Source organism: Schistocerca serialis, chromosome 8, assembly GCF_023864345.2.
Source record: "Schistocerca serialis cubense isolate TAMUIC-IGC-003099 chromosome 8, iqSchSeri2.2, whole genome shotgun sequence".
NCBI classification, from domain to species: domain Eukaryota; kingdom Metazoa; phylum Arthropoda; class Insecta; order Orthoptera; family Acrididae; genus Schistocerca; species Schistocerca serialis.
The window spans coordinates 441,880,720-441,898,036 of NC_064645.1; the positions used below are offsets into that span (position 1 = coordinate 441,880,720).

General features: G+C 40.0%; 1 protein-coding gene across 1 annotated transcript in view; it reads right to left on the reverse strand.

The window, feature by feature from the left end:
* Positions 1 to 17,317, reverse strand: part of LOC126417176 (intraflagellar transport protein 56) — a 186,053-nt gene that overhangs the window by 81,424 nt on the left and 87,312 nt on the right. Inside the window, exon 5 of the mRNA XM_050085077.1 lies at positions 10,339 to 10,531. Within this exon, the coding sequence (XP_049941034.1) occupies positions 10,339 to 10,531 (193 nt within the window). The remainder of the gene's footprint in view (positions 1 to 10,338; positions 10,532 to 17,317) is intronic.

The following is a 17,317-nucleotide window of genomic DNA, read 5'->3' on the forward strand; positions in this document are numbered from 1 at the left end:
ACGAGTCTGAGAAGACGATCCTGATAGTACTGAGAAGCTGTAACGACTACGTAATCCGGGGGCAGCCGAACCCCGAGATAAGATAAACTAAAGGTAAGACTACAGTGTAGTTGTCCTGTTCGTAGAAGCCGAGCTCCAGTGAAGTGATCTCATTTCGCTAGTGGTGTGCATATTGTGCGTAGTTTGATGTTAGTGTTTGTGACAGGACAAAGTTGATGGTAGATAGTAATTTTTAGTGTGCAGTTAGTGTAGATAAATTAACGTATTTTGTGTGCAAGGGGCAAAACTGTCAGACTTTGTGGTTTAGTAAGCAATTTATGAATATGGTTAAGTTGCGTAGTCAACGTCCGAGCAATATGGATACTGAGGAACAACAATTAGTTAGTGCAGGAAATGTGGAACCGGGTACCTCAAGTAGTACTAGTAGTCTCTTTGAGGATATAACATGTGAGAATGTGGGGGCAGGGGCACAGGAAGTGGTGCCACCGCCCACTAGTCCTCAAGGGGATGTAGAGAAAGAAGTTGTACCACCACCAGAAAAGCAGGAACCAGAGAGTGGTAATCTGCCTGGTGGGTATTCGCTTCAGGCTATATTAGAGCGCGTGCTGAATTACCAGGCAGAATTTGCGCAACAGCAAGTCGAGCGAGACCGCCAGCAAGCTGAGCGAGATCGCCGGCAAGCTGAGCGGGACCAGCAACTTGTGCAATCGTTAGAAAACATGAAAAAAGAGATTGCAGATATGAAACAGAATTATGAGTCGATACCTAAGGCCGTGCAGGAGCTGACTGAACAGGTCAACAACCTGCAAGTAGCAAACACTAACAGGGTAGACGAAATAGGTGTATTAGCCAATCGAGTAGAAAAGCTAGAAATAGATTCCACGCAGCTTGTAGAGCAGAAGTGGAACGAACAAGCAACTAAAATTGAAACAGAATTCAACTCATGGCTAGAAGTGAAGGAGTGTGAGATTGACAAGAACATTAATTCCAAAGTACAAGCAGCCATAGCAAATAGAGGCTCCGAATCGTTCAGTACCGCAGTGAATAGTCAGGTACAGAACGACGTGCAAACCATCAAACAAATACTCAGTGAGGATATTACGCAGTGGCAAGTGAATATGAACAAACGGATATCCGACCTGGAGAAGGGTTTAGCACAAAGCAGAAAACATTTGGAACAGGAACCTCTCTCGCCAACAGCCCATGGTTTCGGCAACGCACAAACTTATACTCGATACAACAATGGGGAATCTGTAGTCGATAATGCGAAGAGCTGTAGCTTCGGTTTGGAGCACACAGCATATGTCCAAGGAGCAAAACCATGTAGTTCAAAAATATTAGTGGAAGAAAGTTTAATCAAAAATAGACAATTTCAAACTGAACGGAAATCAGTACACCCAGTAGTATTCATAAAAAGCTTTAAAAATATCTTGCCCAGTGTGTGGAACGAAACACAGAAAATTCAATACGTAATGTCGTACATTCAAGGTGATGCAGCGTTGTGGGCTACAGAAGTAGCAGACAGCTGCATGACATATGAACAGTTCGAAAGGGCATTTCTATCGAAATATTGGTCGCCTTGTATACAAGAGCGGCTAAGAAAAGAAGTATATAATCCCGAACCGTACTCACCCCGTCTTGGGAATTTGAGACGGTATTTTGAAAAATATATAAACAAAACACGCTACTGGGACGAGCCTATATCACCAAGAGACATAATAAGACTACTAAAATCACATTTACCCATTCATATCAAAGAGAAATTAATACACATACCAGAAAGCGATATGGAAAACTTCCTGTCTGTTCTAGATTCTATAGACTTGATACAGGAAGACGCAAAATCAGCGTGTGATCACTCGCGGAATAATGGGTCAGGATGTAAACATGACAGAAAGAGTAGTGCACAAAACCACAACAATGGAAATGGTGGGGGTGGTAACAAGCGGCAAGAACATTCGCAAAATGGTAGTAATGGTAGAGGCCAGAACGGGTATGGACAAACAACTTATAACAAAAGGCGTCGATTTGACGACCGGTACAAATCTGGAATGTCAGGGACCAACCGCTGGAAAAATGCGCGAGGTCAGTGGCAGAGCAATTATAGTGATAGTAATCGAAATTGGCAGCAAAATCAGCGAAGAAGCCCAGAGCGACAGGGTAATGACCGGTATGACAACAATAGACCACCGCCGCAAAACGCGCCTATTGCGCAGCCGTGGCGGCCGACAAATCAGAGTGTACATATAGTGGAGGTCGCGGACAATAGCCTTCCAAGTACTTCACAAGCAACTAATCCAACAAACTAGAATCGGCCTCGATATGCTCTCCATCGATGGCCGAGGGATGGAGTGAGAGCAACACGAGTGATAATAATATACCTGGGATACGTATGCTGCGATACAACGATGGTGTCAGTATGGATAAAGATCTACTGAACGAACCACACGAATGTAAGAAAGATAATAACGAAAATGTGCAAGCTATTATCGAAGCGAAAATCAATGATGTTGCAGTGAATATAATCATCGACACAGGTGCCTCAGTAAGTGTAATGAGTATGGAGTTATTTAAGGCACTGGGAAAAGGACATAGCATTCCGACTTTCCCGGTTAATAATTGTAAGGTGTCTGGAGCCATTGGTGCACAGAGCCAATCAGTTAAGTACCAGGTGCAGGTGGAGATTTGTAAGGAGGGCGAAGCCATAGTGAGCTCATTCCTCGTTGTTAAAGGATTGAAGGTGGCCTGCATTCTGGGAGTAGATTTTCTCCGTGAGAGGGACGCATTGATCGACCTCTCCTTGGGGAAATTAAGCATAGTTAATAGGGGTAGGAGGATTGAGTTATCTATGATGAAATCGAAGGAGGTACTTGTGCCGTGTTGTAATCGAATCAATATCAAGGGTAGGAACCCTTGGGTACTACACCTTGATGATTTGTCACATGCAGCAGACCTCTATTACCCGAATTTAGAGGATCGAAATTTTGAAACAAATGTTGAGGCATGTCAAACCAAAGTGCAGGAATCTGAAGGTTTAAGCGATAAACAAAAGCAACAGTTGACGCAGCTGCTATCGGAATACACTATGGTATTTACCGACCGACCAGGAATAGTCAAAGGGTACCACTATCACATAGAGGTGATGCCCCACAAAACATACTGTCGCGCAACTTACTCCATCCCTTGGTCGAGGAGGGCATTAGTAGCTAAACAGATTCGGAAGATGTTAGAGTGGGATATCATTGAGCCCTCCTTCTCTCCATACAGTAGTCCTCTTGTAGCAGTGGCGAAAGCCAATGGAAAAATCAGGCTAGTGTTAGATGCGAGGGACATTAACAAAATTATCATACCTGTCCGGACTCGCCCTGAGAATTTAGATGAGCAGATACAAAAATTTCATGGAGCACAATACTTGACCTCGGTCGATCTGAAAAGTTCATATTGGCAAATTCCCCTTACACCGGAATCCAGGAAGTACACAGCTTTCATATTCGGAGGGCGGAGTTACCAATTCAAGGTACTTCCCTTCGGATTGAATGTGAGTGCTGGAGTGTTTATTACTGCACTAGACACGGTACTGGGTCCAGACTTATTAGAAAAAATCACTGTATATGTTGATGATCTGGTAATCGCTACTGCTACTTGGGACGAACATATGGAATTGTTGCGTAGAGTACTAGAGAGATTTAAGCAAGCAGGTGTGACAGCAAACCTAGAAAAGTCAAAATTTGGACGAAATAAAATTAAATTTTTAGGCCATCTTATTACACCACTTGGTATATGCCCAGACAACAAAAAACTAGAGGCGATCCGAGAATTTCCAAGCCCCCGCACTAAGAGGCAATTGAAAGCATTCCTTGGGCTCACGTCTTTTTTCAGAAGGTTCGTGCCCAATCAGTTGTTAAATGACGCGTCGCTACTAAATCTGCTACGAAAAAGTGTGCAGTGGGTTTGGACTGACAAATGTCAACAAGCTTTTGAAGCGATTAAAACCGCCCTACTGAATGCAAATATTTTGCAGCACCCAGATCTGTCAAAAGATTTTTGTCTTGCGACGGATTCATGTTCCTATGGCCTGGGAGCGTGCTTATTTCAGTGGGAGGAAGGAAACGACCCGACAAAAATAAAGATTATCGGCTTCGCCAGTAGGACTTTAACTAGCTGCGAGAGAGCCTACTCGGCAACCGAACTGGAAGCACTTGCAGTAGTCTGGGCTGTGAAAAAGTTTAATTATTATTTACAAGGGAAGGAGATTAAAGTGTATAGTGACCACCAGGCGTTAAGTTTTTTGATGTCATGCAAACTATTCCATACTAGACTGAGGAGATGGATGCTTGTCTTACAAGAATACCGGATAAAGATTATGTATATAAAAGGCCAAGATAACGTAATAGCGGATGCTCTGTCGCGACTGCCGGTAGGATTACCGGATTTAGCAGAAATGTTAGAGCAATCCGCGGAGTATAAAGTGCTGTTAGTGCGTGACAATACTTACATGAAGGATTTTTTATATATATGTAAAAACCTGTGCGAATTACAAAGGGCAGATCCGATGTGGAAAAAAATCATTAATAATATTGAAGAGGATGTTAACAATAGAGATGAGCAAGGTTTTAAAATAGTGAACCATATTTTGTATCATAAACTTAATACGAAAGAAGACTGCTGGGCGGTATGTATACCTAACCAGTCGGTAAAAGTTATGATATGGCACACGCATTTGGCATGGGGCCATGCAGCGATTGGAAAGTGTGCAGAGATCATGGCGAGATACTGCTACTTTCCTCGTATGAAACACCAGATTCAGGCAACAGTTAGAACTTGCGTGATATGTCAAAAGGCAAAACATTATAATAGATCCACTAAGTTTGAATTACATCCCATAGTTCCACTCAGGCCGCTTCAAATAGTATCTGTGGATGTAGCCGGTCCTTATCCCATGGCCAGAGGAGGTATGAAATATATACTGGCCATGTACGATATTTTTTCCAAATACTTGGCAATTTATTGCATAAAATCAGCTACTGCCAAAACCATGGTCAGGCGGATCAGTCAAGAATACTTGCCCCAAGTGGGAAAACCCGAAGCCATAACGACTGATAATGCTTCTTATTTCACGGGTCGAACTTGGAAAAATTACCTACGAGAACAAAATATACAGCATATTCTGGTATCCCGGTTCCATCCCGAAGCCAGTCTAGTTGAAAGAACATAGGGAACCGACATACAAAATGGCCAGGGCTAGTACCGAAATTTGTAGAAATACACAATTTAACACCCCATTCAAGTACAGGCTATCCACCAGTAGAGATATTGAAGGGATTTAGTGAGACACCGAATGAATGGCTCATGCCTTTGCCGAGACTACCAGTCAAGGCAGAAACAAGGGAGGAAAAGATGAAAAAGATATGGAACAGACTAACCAGCTGTGCGGCAAAGAGGAAAAGGAAGTACGACCGAGGTGTAACTAACGAACAGAAATATAATGTAGGAGATCTAGTACTTATTCGTAACCACGCTAAACACTCAGCCACCTTAAAACAGAATAGTAAGTGGCAATTGCTATATTCAGGGCCTTTAGAAGTAGTAAGCGTGCCACACGAATGTAGCTATTTGTTAGCACATCCCCATACGGGGAAGATCAAAGGATTGTATCCACGTAAAGATGTGAAGTTATTTATTCAGTGACATATCACATATAAAGAGTAATAGTTGTAAGAAGATTTTAATTGTGTTTTAGAATATAAGTATGTTAGTATTAAGAAAGAAATTTGTGTGTAATGAAACTTGGAGGAAGTGGATTCAGAAAGTAGGCAATAGCTTACACAGGAAAGATTTTGTTTACAGACAATTAGAGCCATTTAAAAATTATAGGCTCATTAAGCAACGAACAATCTTCTTGTTGATAAAGTGAGGATTAATTTCTTGAATCATTATACAAAGGATTAATTTCTTGAACCATTTTCTATGTGTAGTATGTAAGTGCAATTAATGATGCAATCTAATATAGTAAGGTAACTGTTGTAATTGTATTAGGATAAGGAACCCTGAGAGAGAGAGTCTTGACTAGCCAAACATGGACTCTGTAATATGCAACAATTATGTGATGTTTGCTGCCAGTAGTGATATGAGAACGACACTGGAGCATAAGCTAATCAAAAAACAAGCCCATTCCGTGGAAAATCCGCTTTGTATATAACAATGCTTCAATTGACGCCTGTGTACTTGGTACACGCCCTTGAATATTCATTACGCGATACGCGAATTAAGTCAACCAATGTGGAACCTACACTGTAGTCATATAGGAAAAATCATTAAAAATAATGCTAGTGCTAAATGAAGTATTTATTGATCAATATGCCCAAGTCAAGCTGTCATGCACATGGTAAAATCTGTTTGATAGATGGGTGATAACCAGGCAAGCTACACTGATAAGAAAATTAAAAAATTTCACAAAAGGGCTATATACGCCTAGTAACAATATGAAAAGTGTGTTGTGATAAGGTAAAAACAAATAGACGCCATGTAGATGAGAGTGAGTATGCGAAGAACAGTTAAAAGGTATTAAAAAATAAACTGTGTGCATAAACAATGGAGGAAAGGACGGAATATTGTGTGTAGCAGGGACAGAAAATGACTGTTGTATCTGCACCAATATATACGTCGATAAGTCTAGTGTTGAGTGACAGACTGTCCTAGTGCAGTGCTCAACGAACAATAGACAGTGTATAAAAACAGTAGTTATTGATCCGTTCGGAGTCGAGTTAAACGAACCTAGCTCGACGGGGACATGTAGTATGTGTGTTACGAAACATTTTCATGTGTTGAAAGACGCTCTGGCAGTGTACCAACCGTGGAGTGAGTGAAAATGTGTAGTACAATGTGCGTGTGACGAACCTTGAATACCAGTGTCACAATGCCACAAGAAACCTGTTATCACGCCAAACCATCCTGTGCATACCAGTGAAGCGACGGCTTACTGAACAATAATCGCTTTTAACAAGTTGCATCTTCTTCCACAGCTAGTAATCTGTGTCCTTAAAGGCAGTACACCGTTGTGGAATGTTTGTTTCATGCGCTACAACGGGGAGCCATGTGGAGAAGCCGAGACGAGTGCCGTGCCGCCAGCCAGCCGGTCGCGGTAAACCACTGCCACTCACCGACATCGGCGAATGGTTCGCCGCGGTTCGCGACTGCTTGGGCACCACGTCAGCACGACGTCGCTGTTACTGAGAGCAGGTCGTCGAAGCCAGCGGCCGTCGGCACGCGGCGTTCCAGACGACGCGACTCAACAATTGCTTCGCGCCGCCAGCTCCGTACAACATTGTTGTCATTCAAATGAACTACCAAATATGTGTTTAATGCACTAACATGAATAGGGTTTAGTGGACACGAAATAACGTGACAAACATTTGTTTTTTTTTTCTTGAGTTATTCAATACGGACCCAAAGTATTCATTGGTTCAGTGATATATAGATATAATATGTTTTCGTCATGTTAATGAAGTATACTCGCATGAATGCTAGACATTTTAAACCAATTGTTGCGAGTAAATGCAAGGACGATTCATGATACTACTGTAAAAATGTGTAATAAGTGACTTTCATTACAATCCAAAACACAAATATTATATGGGTAACAAAGAGACTAAAGGTTTAACATGCTCTCACAAATAGCCTTTGTTATATGTGAACATTGGATAGAATCTGAACTTTTTGTGATCAAACTGGGTATTAAAACAAACCAGACGAGATGACCATGGCTCCGGCGCAGTTTTCCCAGGTTTTCTGATCGCACGTAGCCCGAATGGGGGAGCCAAATAAATGTAATGACCCTGGGACTAGATTTATGGTCACCTCGCAAAGTGTAAGAACAGTATAAAAAGTGTAATTAAACCTACAGTGTAAAAGAACTAAGAAGTTTAAAGTGAATGTTCTAACCAAGGTAACAGACAATAACCAAACAGACGTTAGTGGCAGCATATTGCCGAACATTCTTAACGTTAGTCAATTGCTGCCAGGGGGCATTGTAACGTCTAGTAAGAAACAAAAACAACATATTATGTAGTAACGAGAAAATTATATGTATCATATTGTGTTATTGTATAAAATGATGTATTTTTTTTTTATTATTTATTTTTGAGAATATCTGCGTCGGCGAGTAATGAAACCGCCACAGACGATAAATGTCGAACAAAGATTAAAATAAGTAACTAGTATATAATACGTGACGAATAGCAATTTCTTTGTCTTCTTCATATGGGAGTCGAACGAGTAAGATATCCTGTGTCGTAGTAGCGAACGCTAGTGTAGCATTCTTTTGTCGAGACTAAGCAATGTACGCCATTACGTGTGAATTCACAAAGGTCTGTAATCACTGAGATATTTAAAGGTTTTAATAGAGTTGTTTAAATGAAAACTTGTATTATTTATTGTTAAGCTTGCTTGCATATTATCCCATCCTGTTGAGACATTTTTCAGTTATATAAATATTATCTGTGGTGCTGAGCTGCGTGGAGAACGAAGAGCCGCTGCCGCGGCATATTTAAACGACTTACAATATAGTCGAGCATACCGCAAGGAAGCGGTAAAATAATAGTAAAATAATATTATTTCTTTTAGCTCCCAGACTGGCAGTGAAGATCAGCAGATTTTATGATGTGTTGCAGATTGACGCGGGCTGCTGATAGGATATAATTTACAGTGCAAATAATTTAATGTACCTTCAGAATCTGATAGGAATCTTGCTGTGCTCCGTTCTGATCTGGCAAACTTTATAGTGACAACGTATTTTTTAATGAGAGTCTCATGTTCTTGGGCTAGTCGTGGTATGAAATAGCATTTTAACGAGAAATAAAATCCACTGCGAACTTGTGTTTTTTAACGATCACACGGACTGTAACATCAGTGCTCATAACAAAGTAATTTCAACTTTTAATCACTATGAAGTAGGGAAGATATATCGATTCTTAGCATGAGTTGCAGTTACGAAAAATCGTTTCTTAAATTGTAGGCCAGATACAGAACAATAAGACTTCCATATATACATTTTATACCGCTAAAGGGTAATGATGATAAAGAAAAGCAAAGCACAGCATTGTTAACAGATATCTCGCGGCTCTTTTCGTATATGCGATAATAAAAAACGTGAAAAAACTGATAGGTTATTGGATCGAATCCTGGACAGACCACAGAATATTTAAGTCTGCCTAACATAGCTTGTGCCTCCCAATGATGTGATGATGTGAAGATTAGCCAGCAGTGATATATGGTTCAGATCCTATATTGAATTTTAAGTCTCCTTACCCTGAGTAGACTACTGTGGAAGGACATGGATGCACATGTCGCCAAAGTACCAATTGCAAGACTTCCACCAGGTCACTGCACCATACAGAATTATCATTATTAATAGTCAATAGAAAAGCTCAATATCGCAGGTTTCTTTAGTGGAAATACACACATTCACGCATAGAGCCTCACACACCCAAACATACATGCACATTACCATGGCAAGATGGATGGTTGATTATTGATAACAGCTGACTGGGCAAAAATAGGGTGGGGAGGGGTAGGGAAGGACATACAAGGCGAGGAGGGGCTAGAAGGATAATGGGAGGCAGGTTTTTGAACAGATGACTCAGCAGCTGCACAACAAACAAAATGATTTCAGAGGGTAGAACATATTAAGAGGTAGGGAGAGGGAAGGATAGGAAGGTGGAGGTGAGGAGGGAGATAGGGATGGGAGAGAGAAAGTGAGAGGACTGGAAAAGGGGAAAGAGAAGGGAAGCAGGTAGGGGAAGGACCCCTCTCTGCCTCCTTCCCCTCTCCTCTTCCTTTTCTGGATCTTTCTCTTTCTCTCTTTCCTCCCAGTCTCCCTCTTCATCTCCACCTTCCTCTCTTTTCCTCCTCCCCCCCCCCCCCCCCCCTGTTCCCCTCTCCCTCACCCTACCTCTTACATGTTTTACTTTCTAACTGCTTTTGCCTTCTTATGCAGCCACTGAGTCATTGGTGGAAAGACTTGCCTCACACTATCCCACACCCCCTCTTGAGTTCTTCCCTACCTCCACGCCACCTCCACTGGCCCAGGCAATTGTTATCAATAACAAACAGTCAGTCTCACCATGGTCATGGGTATGTGTTTGTGTGTGTGTGTGTGTGTGTGTGTGTGTGTGTGTGTGTGTGTGTGTGTGTGTGGGCACTCACGTGCGTTTGTTACACCCATTACAATTTAGATAAATTATTTACTAATTTCATTATCCATACAAAAAATGCGGCTCACACATATACATATTTTATTGTACCTCAGTTACATATAAGAAAGCATAAAATAGTATTTACCATAAGTGATTTCAATTCTGATTCTGCTGCCTTGCCATTGTACAGGCGGAAATGATTACATGCTTTTAGGTTTATAGCAATTGCGGAATCTGGATAATTTTGCAGATAAATAGTAAGAACTTCTTGTGACATATCATAATAATCCAGCTTGTAATAGCAAAGAGATATATACACATTCAGTGCCAAGTACTCCCTGAGAAAGAGAAAATGTTATAAATGCTGCATGTTATTCACTAACATGTACTGTATAACTTATGAAAAGCATCACTCCAATAGTGAAATCAAATTTTTCTAAGTTACATCACACTCATTTGAAAAACTGCTCAACATTGGGGTAATTATTTCTCAAGATAAAAGAATGAATTACGAAGATAAAAGATGGTGAAATGCAAAGAATATGAAACACAGAATAAAATCCACACATAAATTTTAACATACAATCTCAGACAAAAAGTGTTAATTTTACATTTTGACCTGTTTTGCATTAGAGAATCTTAATTTATTCATAGACAAAAGGGGTAAAATAAGAGAAATCAAAGTTTCCTAAACAGACATATAACAATGGTAAAAGAATAAATGCTGAAAGTTAAGTTTTGAAAATAGAAATTATGATTCTGTATAACATAACATAAAAAATATGTCAGATATGTTCAGAGCATAGGTACAACATGGCTCAACTTTTCACTGCATAGAATGTTATGATCTGCTGAATAATCTCAGCTGGTGATCGTCAAAGTGCATGGGCAAACACATTATCACCACTGGTCATACTATGACTGGTATTCAATCTGACTTTAATGTTTTACATAACAAACAGAAAAGCTTCCAAATTAATGTATTGGAAAAAACTGAAATCTTTATCAAACTGAAAAATAATTGTAATAACTCCTTCAATGGAGAAGATGAATTTCATCATCAGTACCAACATTAAATTTTTAAAGACTTGCTATAACAGACAACATTGTGATGATATCCAGTCTTGCTTGCTGCAGATGATGAAATCTGCACAACCTGCTGATTCTAACTCAAGCTGGTGGCTCCCAGTGCACTGAAAAATGGTGGACTGCCTTCACCACTGCCCATTCTACAACATACTATATGTTGATTGACTGCCTGCACAGTGGGACATCTGCTGATGTCATCATCGACAGCTGCCACCTGCTCATTATATCTAGTTTCATCCACATCTACATACATACTCTGCAGTACATCACAGAGGGTGCCACATACCACTACTAGTTATATCCTTTCCTGTCCCATTACAAATAGAGCGAGGGAAAAATGACTATCTAAAAGTCTCTGTAGAAGCCCTAATTTCTCACATCTTATCTTTATGGTCCTTCCACAAATTGCACATCAGCAGCAGTATAACCACTCTGCAGTCAGTCTCAAATATAGCTCCTCTGTACTTCCACAATAGTGCCACATGTAAAGTGCATCATCTTCCCTCCAGGGATTCCCATTTGAGTTCATGAAGCATCTCCTTAATACTTGCATGCTGACCAAACCCACCAGTTACAAATCTAGCAGCAGGCCCATGAACTGCTTCAATGTCCTTCTTTAATACGATCTGGTAGGGATCCTAAGCACTCAAACAGTACTCAAGTATGGTTTTCACTAGTGTTCTAAATGCTGTCTCTTTTATGAATGATCAACATTTTCTCAAAATTCTTCCAATAAAACAAAAGTTGAACATTCACCTTTCCTACTACCAATCTCATGTCCTCATTCCATTTCATATCACTTTGTAACATTACGCCTAGTTATTTAATTGACGTGTTTCCTTTGCATTCCATTAAGTTCTCGTCCTTTGTACTCTCATGTATACATTATATTACTAATAATGTTTCTAACATATCATATCTGTTTATTTTAGTATTTAATTAGTTCACACACTTAAATTCAAAAGTTGATCAGAGCACTATATTTTTATATCAGTTTACTAAAATGACTGTTACATATAACTGACAGATGTGTGAAACTCACTTTTCACAATTCTTTCTGATATTTAATTACTCACAGAAAATATTTGATTTTCAAGGTATGACACCACCACCTTCATCAGTAACAAGATTCATAACCATTACTCATTATTTAATTATCACATTAAACCAATTGAAGTCACAACTACACATCTCCTGTGTTGCTACCTTATAAGGTAATAAGATTTCTTGTTCCCCAATTGTATGTAATAGGCTTATGTTCATGTCTCACATTTTACAAAATAATGGAAAGTTCAGGATGGAATAACAACAATATGGAAAGTATAAATTGCTTCCCAGCACACAGAGGAGTCATTGAGTCACATGTATAGACAATGAAAAAGACTATTAAAATGTTAAGTTTTTGGAGAAAGTCCTTCTTCCAAAAGAGAAAATATACATTTATTCACACAAGGTGACCAGTATGTATGAGCGGTACTTGTGTGAATGTGCGTGTGTTTTCTGTTTCAGAAGAAGGGCTTTGTCCAAAAGCTTAAATATTTTACCTGTCTTCTACACTGTGCCTGTCTACAACTCAATGCTTTGCCTATGTGGTGATTAATAATCTATTCTTTCCCTACTGTTGAAATTATGAAATACCTTTAGTTTTATTTTCCAGGTGAAGCTTGATGTTAGTTGTAAACCCAAAACCAGTTATATGTGCAAATAAAATAAAATGTGACTAAGATTGTGAATTCTGCAATTTATTTACATGTCAGGGTCATTAATCTCCTTCAAATGTCCTAGTGATCTCATTCAATACAAATGGAATAGTTCAGTCAGTCACAAGACTGGGATGCCATCAGACCTAGTAGTGACCTTAGACTTGACAGATGAGTTAATGATGGGAAGATGTGTGATACCAGCTCACTTTGACTGCATCCAGTTTACAGGTGTCCAATTCTTGGGACATTCCTTTTCCAAAGCTGTGCTGGCAAGGCTTTTCAAACACCAGCATTTCAAATGTGTACTCTGAGCATCTTAATTTAAGCATCAAAACACTGAGGAATGTGCTGCCATAGACCATCAACAACTGTTCAGCAGGCTTACCATCCACAACTGCCTCCATGCTATGAGGTACAAAAGGCATTTATGTGCCTCTGTTTACCACAGGTCTCTGGGTGCAGAGATCAGCATTGGCATAAAATATAGCCATTGTTTTAAGCTGGGAAAATATCAACTGGACTTGTGACTTGCAGAGCTTATTTGTAAACACTAATGACAGAGTATGGCTATGCCAAAAAACCACATGAGATAGCGTAGCCAGTTTTCTATCAGCGCATGGGTCAGGGGGCATGTGGAGATATTTTCTGGTGAGGAGGTGTATACTTGGGATGGAAGGAATCTGTTACATTTGCCATCATCTTTTACCAGTGAACAATACAGGAACCTATTGTTCAGTCATGTGCATTGTCTCTCTGACTACAGTATTCTGTGGACAGCCTGCACCTTTAGAAAGATAAGGCACCACCCCATTGTTCTCAAAATGTCAGAATGGTCTGATTAAACATGCTATTGATTGGAGGAAGCTCATCTGAATCACTGAGTGAGATGCACATTTTGTATCAAGCTTTGACTGACTACTACCACCTGTGCAGCAGTTGAGGTGTCATTGACCAGGATGGCTCCACAGTACTTTTGATGTCTGAAGCCAGACAATTCCACATCACAACAATCATCAGTGTGAAAGGTGGTGTTACACACTTAACGTAGGTTACTCTTGTTCAGTTTCTCACAAGTGTTTCCATCTGTCCTCAAGAGACAACTGTTTACTGCTATAATTTTCAGTTAAGAATTCATACTGGCCTTTTTTCCCATTTTATTCCGCTCTTTCCTCCCTGAACCTGTCCCTCTTTATCACAGTTTTCCTGAATCTGCTGCCACAGTTAAATGAACAACACAATAATTCTGTATGGAACCAATTTCCTCACCCTGCCTACTAAACTAGTATGGTCGGCAGCAATTTTTATTTCATTTTACACTCCAAATAATTCATGTTGGACGGCCCTTTCATGAGCATTTGAAACTGTCACCAGCAAGGTAGCATCACAGACAACATACTATTAAAATGAAGTAATAGAAAATACAGCAAGTGCCTCAACAATGGCCAAAGATATGTTGAAAAGTAGTGGAAATTACACTCGAAGCAATAAATTTACTATTACGAATCACTGGTAGCTAACTGGCAGCTACACTTAGTGTTTCAATCACTGAATGTGTGTATTTTGTGTGTTTTAGTATTAAACATACAGTGCAGTCTCTATTATCTGACCTAAACTACACCTGGACTATACTGGATAACTGAAAATATCAGATAAAACAGAATATTTTGGAAACTGGGGTAAATGTATATAGGTACTGTAAACTGTATTATTAAAATAATGTCATACAGTGGAAAGTCCAGGATGGAAAAACAACAATATTATGAAAAGTAACAATATTATGAGAAGGAAAGTTGCTATTCACCATATTGCAGAGTTGCTGAGTCGCAGATTGGCATGACAAAAAGTTTTTCACAATTAAAACTTTCGGCCATTGGCCTGCGTCAACAAACCACAGTGTGGTTTCAGTTGCCTGAGACTGCAGTCGTGTGTGCGAGTTGCGTTTTTTTGTTGTGCTTATCTGCGACTCAACATCTCCGCTATATAGTGAGCAGCAACTTTCCTTCTCATAATATTGTTACATTCCTTTCTGGATTTTACATTGTTGAATATTATGAAAAGAATAGATTGCTACTCACCATACAAAGGAGGTGTTGAGTTGCAGACAGCCACACTCAAAAGACCACTAAACATTTCAGCTTGCGGCCCAAATGCATACATTCAAAACAGAAACCACACACTCATTCACACAAGCACAATTCACACACTCATGGCCACTGTGGCCAGACTGCAATGATCTTTTGGCCAAAAGCTTAAATGTTTAATAGCCTTTTGATTGTGCCTGCCTCGAACTCAGCACCCCCTCTATTTGGTGAGCAGCAGCTAACCCCTTACATAATATTGTTGTTGAAACAATGTCATGTTTTACATCATTTATTCAATTTGAAAGACTTTACATCTCAAAACATTGCAAAGGTCAAATATTTGAAGACTCTGCAGGAGAGTTTGAATTTTAAAGGAAAATGAAGCATTTAATTATAGATCTCTACAGATCCCCCATTTTACACTACAGGATTTTCCTCTCCAGAGTTGAGGCTTATTACACATGGTCCTTAAGAAATGAATTTATTTTTATGTGGGGATTTCAATATGAACTTTATGAATGATTCTCCAGAAAAAAGAAGGGGTACTTGGTACATATAATTTACTTTCAGGGAAACAGCAGCACAATCAGTCTTCAATGACTGTCCTCTAATTGACAGGTCCAGTGTGAGGAAAAATATTAATGACCTGTCAGATCATGATGCACAGACAAAAGTACTAAATTATTGAGTTTTCTGCACCCATTTGTTGACAAACTGCTTGTTGGCTTCCGTTTCGGGTCCTTCAGCTGAAGCTTATTGATGATTTTCCTGAAGTATCGCCAGCACAAATGGCTGACATTGTCAAAGCTTTGCCCTCTGTTGTTGGTGGCAGACTGGAATTGAGCTCGTGGCCATGGATATGTACTAGTCGCACCAACATCTGAGCACTTTTCCTTGGTCATTTCCACTGTGGTTCTCCCCTTGCTACTGCAATGGTTGTTCATTGGAACATAGGAATCCCGGATCCATTCACCTTGAGGGTTTCCCTTTCTCATTGAAGCTATTGTCACGTTTCCAGATTTTTTAGGCTTCCCTAAACAAAAGGGTGTGGCAACTCTTCTCTACAGCAAGAACTTCCATGTCAGTGAATTTTATTACATTGTCAGTCTCACATAGCACCTGCTCTGCCAGAGCCGATTTCTCCACCTGTCAAACCTGCAATGCCTTTCATATTTGGTGATCCTGGTGTTGATTGAACATCCAGTCGTTCCAACATGGACTTTTCCACATGCACATGGAGTGCACTATACTTCCGACATTGCAAGTGGGTACTTTTTGTCCTCTACCAATCTGAGAAACTCTTTGATCTTCTTTGTCAATTTGTAAAGGATCTTTACACTGTGTATGTCTAACATACAATTAATTCTGCTCACCACCCTGGGGATGTAAGGCAGAAAGGCCCTACCCAATACTTCTTCTTGAATCATGTCACTTCACCGAATGTTAGATTTCATGACACTTCTTATGTAACTGGTGGAGTACCTGTTGCTCCTCAGAATGCTTTCCAGGTGTTGCACTTGATGTCTGAGGTGCTGTGACTGACATATTCATCTTGCACACATTATGGGTATATTAATCGTCTCTCTTTTCTGGCTTGTGTGATGGTTTGACATTTTGTGAAGATATAGGTCCATGTCAGTTTTCGCTAAACATTGTGTCCTAGGTTCTCACCATCCCTCATAGTCAGCATGTCTAGCAAGGATAGCTGTTTGTCTTTTTCTACCTCCATAGTAAATTTTATGTTGGCATGCAGTCTGTTCAGTGTCATAGGAAGTCACCAACTGTCCCTCACCATGGCTCCACACAATGAAGATGTCATCAACGTACCTGTACCACACCTTATGTTTACAAGGTACCAAGTCCAGTGCCTGTGTTTCAAAATGTTCCATGAAGAAATTGGCCTCTTAACGACCAAGTGGACTGCCTATCACGAAATCTTCCAGCTGTTTGTAGAAATTTCCGTTCCACATGAAATAGCTCTGCTAAGACTTCCATGGTAAAGCTTGGTGATGTCATGCAGGAAAATGGAGCCAATATGCTCCAGGGAGTCCCTGAGTGGTACAAGAAGATGCCTTGATTAACCAATTTCTATTTCATGTGATTCACTGCATTGGATCCAGGCATAGGGTTTAGTATGTCATTGGATCTAATAGGTCCTGAATCTTCTGCTCATAATCTGTAATGGATGCATTTCTTTGTATGTCCAATGAGAGAGAAGACACTCTGATTAACTAGTTTGCATTCCATGTAA